Here is a 5172-nt window from a genome sequence, read left to right as displayed (position 1 = left end):
TTACGGTGAAAACTCAAGTGCAGTCGACTTCACGTGAAATTAATACTTGAAAGCCGTTAGATGATTTGACTGATTTGATTAAATTTTTATCTAATGACTTTGAGGTATCAACTTCACGTGAAATCAATTTACCTGAGTTTTTACCATATTTTATACATATAACCAATTTCATAACTAATTTTTAGTGTTCCTTAACATAGTTGCATGGAGAAACACTAACCATTAAATGAGAGAGAGGGAAAAAGACGAACATTCTCAAACAGAAATTTTGTCCTTGCAACTAACAACCAATCTCAAAAAAAAAAAAAATCAAAGATTCTACAAATGCTAAATGCCAAGTAAAATGGGCGTTAATGACACTCAAAATTCATGCAAGCCGAAGGCGAACATTCTCAGACAGATATGTTGTCCTTGCAAGTAACAACTAATCACATAAAAAATATATCGAAGTTTCTACAAAAGCTACATGCCAAGTAAAATGGGCGTTCATCAGATGAAATGATGTAAATCCCCACATGAAAGGATATGATTCAAAGCAATTGGAATCCTTGCACAAAAAGACCCAACACAAGTTCATCATAATAGCCAATCCATAAAAATGCCCTTCTACATCTAAGTTTAGTGACGATGCCTACCCCGGTCCCGGTCCCGGTCCCGGTCTCGATCACGGCCATAATCTCTATCTCGATCATCATAATCCCAGTCACGATCCCTTCCCCTGTCCCTCTCTCTGATCCGACTGCTTGGCCTCTCTTTTTCATTTCGATCTCTGTTCCTGCTCTCCCCATCATTACGATCTCTCACCCTGTCTCTACTTCTTTCTCTGGAATCCCTGTCAATCCCTGCCATTGGTATTTACATCGTCACTTGGTTAATGCCATCCGAACCAATTCATAACTTCATTTGAACTCGTCAATGATCACCAGTCACTGCGTCAAATAACTTAGCTCTCTTTTGATGAATTAGGTATTCTAACTTGAAACTAAGAGCTCTAAATATCCTCACAGGACTTAACAATGAGAGCCAAGTTAACAAGGCAATCCTCCGTAAGTCCTTGCAATATGCTCCAAAACTAACAACAACAATAACAAAGCCTTATCCCACTAGGCGGGGTTGGCTTTATGGATCAAACAACGCCATTGCGCCTTAACAACCACTTTTATTTAGTTTTATGTAGGACTTTGGAAGTAGAGTCCAACAGTTAACTGGTATATGTACAGCAAGATTACCAAAAACCACTTTAAATTTAGTCCTATGCATGGATTGAAAGGAAAATCAGATATAATGACAAACAACAGTTGACATAAAGTCTGAGAAACAAGGCTGCTAAAAAGGGAAAATGAAACTGAAATATCAAGAGGAAATATAAAAGATATGTGATCATGAATGTATATGAATACCTAGGTCCTCAACCTCCCACCCAGCACGCCCTGAACCAGGAAGCACTCTTGCAGCTTCAGCCTGCTGTGTTTTAGCACGGAATTTCTTCTTAAGATTTCCAAATTCATCATACAACTCCCCATCATCCTGACATTAAACAAGCAAGATCGTAAAAACCAGGGTAACATCCATAACTTGTATGAATCTAACTTTTAATCAATCTTACTTCAGCCTCCCGCCTACGACGTCTAGTTTCCTCAATTTCTTCTTCATCCAGCTCTTTGTAACCTCCACCTCGCCCTCCTCTGTTTAGGTTAGAGAAAACAATCCATAAGTTAGCATAGTCATTCTGACGGTTTCATAATAAATGAAGTGTAACGAGATGAACAGTAAGGTGGACATTTAATGCAACATCATAATTAAAATGACGGGAAGAAGTATGATATGGCAAATATGATATTTTGAAATTTCTAATCAAAATAAACAGGACTAACAAAGAAAAAACTGAATCAATAACTGAAACTTCGTTTTCCTATAAATTGTCAGTGCAAACTAATCACAGAGTCTTATATCTCCTATCACCAGAGAAAGAGAATATATTGGATACACTACCTTACACCACCCTCATTATGGCCAGGCTTATTTGTATTGCAAATATTGCATTTAGTCCGCTTCGCCCAATTGATGTTACCACACCTAAAGGAAAAAGAGCACAAGAAACAGAAATCATTACACTGAATTAATATTTGAAAAAAGAACTACAGGGACACGTTTGTGTCCAAGTTTGAGTGTTAGGGATAACTACCACAGGCAATGTGTAAAATAACAAAATACATGTGAATGAATAAATTTTGTGAATAACAAAGACAACAGGTGATGATAGAAATCACCACAGATCATAACCAACATGCATAATCTCCCAAGTGCCGCCAATAGTTAGCAACAATGCCACCTATATTGTAACAACTGGAATAAAAATGCAGCGAAAATGTAAAATCAACTGTCCCGTAAGGACAGATGACAATTAGAAAATAGGGCCACATAACCATCAATAAAAAAGGATAACACACGAGTCAAAGGAATAACTGCTTACCTCACTGGTATTTTTTCGAATAAAACCGGAGGTCAATTTTAGTGTATCATCCTATCATCTATAGCTAAACACAAAGTTGTGACAGAACCAACTGACCTCAATTGAATTTGGAAAGGCATCCAGATTTACATTCAGTCACACAATTGTTCTTTCCTATACAAGTTACAGATAACTGGAATAGCAGGGGCTATTTGTCATGGGATGCTAAGACTAGATTGGGATATGCCAAAATTGATATTTAAGACAAAATGCACTGCAATATGGATCCTATACATAAGGTGGCATCTAAACTTTCTCATTAAAATTGGCAAATATCATGACGCTAAACTTATTAAGTGCAAAAGCATTTACAATGAATCGGCACCAAATAAGGGAAGCAGTAACACCTGTTTCGGTCATCTTTATGCACATATACAGGTTAGGTTATGTACCATACATATGAACATATATCTCACAATCATGTACCAATCTACCCTGTTTAAAAAGTTTGCCTAAGCTACTTCCTAACCATTATAAGAAAACATGTAATAAATTGATGAACGTATGTAGCTAAGCAAGTAATCAGCATGTTTTGTACTTAATGAAACTCTACAAATTATTACTCCTAATAAAATTGAATTTAAAAGAGAAATTCTGAATGAAAACTGGTTATAGAGGAATTAGACAAAAAAGAAAGAGAATGTGAGAGCAATGTGTATAAATCATACATTGGACAAGGCCAGTCATTCGGCCCAAAGAGTCCCCCGGTAACTGGACGGCCAACACCCCCTGACTCTTGACCTTGACTGGCACGTCCCTTGCCACGGCCACCACCCCCAGCAACACCAGCAGCACCAACTGGACGAGCACTTCCACAGCGATTGCAAGCACCACGAAAAGCAAAATTTACATTGGAGCAACTGATATGAGAAGAAAAATGGTTATTCTCTCCACACTTTCGGACACAACCAATCGCCCTCTTGTTGCCAAGCCTTGCCAGAAGAATCAATTTGACCTCTACCTCTTCCACTACCCCCATTAACATCTCTAGTAGTTTCCTCTAGCCCACCAACATTACCAGCAACAGCCGGTTCTGCCACTGAATTATAGGCTTGCTCGTCTTTGTTTTTTGACTCAGCTATAAAAACTCCAATTGTACTACCATGAAAATCCTTGTTGTTAAACCATTCAACAGCAGCTACAGCTGCATGTGGATCTTCATATGTTACAGTGGCATCTCCCTTTGGTTCATTAGTCTCTTTGTCTCGATATAACCATATTTTAGGCCTCCCGGTCCGTTTATCTTTCTGCAAAACATCAGATGAAATAGGACCGATTGTTCAGAAGGAGAATATCGTGCAAAGGATATAGAAGGGGGGCAGAAATGCAATAAACATCAATCAATTCATCAAAAACTCCAAATTATTGTGTGCTTCAGTCTTCATATTCATATATATAAACCCCAAATAAAACCTTGCTTTGCACAGATTAAAATAACATCATTTTACATACAAATACATTAACAATATGACATCAATATTATGTATTAACAAAAGAAAAGGCAAATTTCTGTTTTTTTTCATAATAATAATAATAATAATAATAATAATAATAATAATAATAATAATAATAATAATGAAATCAAAACAATAAGATAGTACGAATTTTGAAGTATAGGTGCATCGAATCCATACCTTGATCAAACCAATGGTGCCAAAATACTCAGCCAACATGGTTTCGTCAGTGCCAAAAGGCAAGTTGCATACATACACAGACCCATTCGAAGGAGGAACTTTCCCTTGATGGCTTGCCATTAGGGTTTCAATTTCATGAAACAGAACCAACAGTGAACCACGACAGAGCCCTAACAAAACCACACACGCACACGCAAATTAATTAAATAAATAAATCTTGAAATAACACTAAAGAAGCTTCATCAGTTGAAAATCGCAGAGTGCACAAGTCTAAAGTATCGAAATATTGAATACATCAATTGGAAATGACGATTGAAGCTTGCGTTTTGGCCTCAGGAAAACGAAATTATTGCGGAGTAAGATTTTAAAAAAGGGCAAATGGAAATTGAGAAGTTACGCGGAACTGGATGAACGAATTGACGGAAGCAGAAAGCAATAGATCTGTGAGTTTGTGCTGTCAGGGTTGTCTTCTTCTTCTTCTTCTCCTCCTCCTCTTGCAGCCACACTACTTCTCTGTTCTCCTCACTCCGCCTCAAAACTCAAATGCCAATCCTTCTTACTTTCTTTCTTTCTTTCTTTTTTTATTTCTTTTCTACCCTCTTTTCTTATATTTTTTTAATTAGTAACAACAAGACAAGGCTAATTTTTTTTGTATGGAAAAAATATTGGTGTTTTTGTTAAAAATAGGAGTATTTGGTGTAATTACAGATGGGTGGATTTTTTGGGTGGGAAGCCAACACGTGGGGGGCGTGTTGCAACACGTGGGGGCGTGTTGAATGATTTGTCCATACTACTGTAATACACTTCAAATATCAATATTCAACCAAAACACCATCTCTCTTTCCATATTAAAAATAATTTATGACAAGACAAATGCCCAATAATAAATTATACTCTATAAATATTTTATAGAAAAATGAGTAAAAGAAATTTAATATGGTTGATTGATAAAAAAAATATTTCTTTTCTTAATTTCCTTACACAGTTTAGAGCAACTTACATTTTTCTCATACTTGCTACCTATTC

The 5172-nt window shown here is 36.6% G+C and overlaps 1 protein-coding gene across 2 annotated transcripts; it reads right to left on the bottom strand.

The window, feature by feature from the left end:
• LOC107628735 (transcription initiation factor TFIID subunit 15) lies at positions 308-4741 on the bottom strand. 2 transcript variants are annotated; one of them, XM_016331317.2, is made up of 8 exons: positions 4544-4738; positions 4147-4316; positions 3411-3759; positions 3181-3379; positions 1993-2076; positions 1607-1685; positions 1401-1527; positions 308-842 (listed from the first exon to the last, which is right to left on the bottom strand). In XM_016331317.2, the coding sequence occupies exons 2-8, from the start codon at positions 4264-4266 to the stop codon at positions 619-621; spliced, it is 1182 nt and encodes a 393-aa protein (XP_016186803.1). In that variant the 5' UTR covers positions 4267-4316; positions 4544-4738; the 3' UTR covers positions 308-618. The 2 variants fall into 2 exon arrangements, with proteins under 2 accessions (XP_016186803.1, XP_020973710.1); XM_021118051.1 differs by having other exon boundaries at positions 804-929; positions 4544-4741.

This window comes from Arachis ipaensis, chromosome B03, assembly GCF_000816755.2.
Source record: "Arachis ipaensis cultivar K30076 chromosome B03, Araip1.1, whole genome shotgun sequence".
NCBI classification, from domain to species: domain Eukaryota; kingdom Viridiplantae; phylum Streptophyta; class Magnoliopsida; order Fabales; family Fabaceae; genus Arachis; species Arachis ipaensis.
This window is presented reverse-complemented; position numbering and strand designations above follow the sequence as displayed.

What these genes read in the sequence shown, in the direction of transcription:
- LOC107628735 (XM_016331317.2), bottom strand. Translation starts at nt 4,266, where the DNA reads ATGGCAAGCCATCAAGGGAAAGTTCCTCCTTCGAATGGGTCTGTGTAT. An exon ending in GCACCATTGGTTTGATCAAG is followed by an intron (nt 3,760 to 4,146) that starts GTATGGATTCGA and finishes GATGTTTTGCAG; the next exon opens with AAAGATAAACGGACCGGGAG. An exon ending in AATGACTGGCCTTGTCCAAT is followed by an intron (nt 2,077 to 3,180) that starts GTATGATTTATA and finishes TTTTTCCTTTAG; the next exon opens with GTGTGGTAACATCAATTGGG.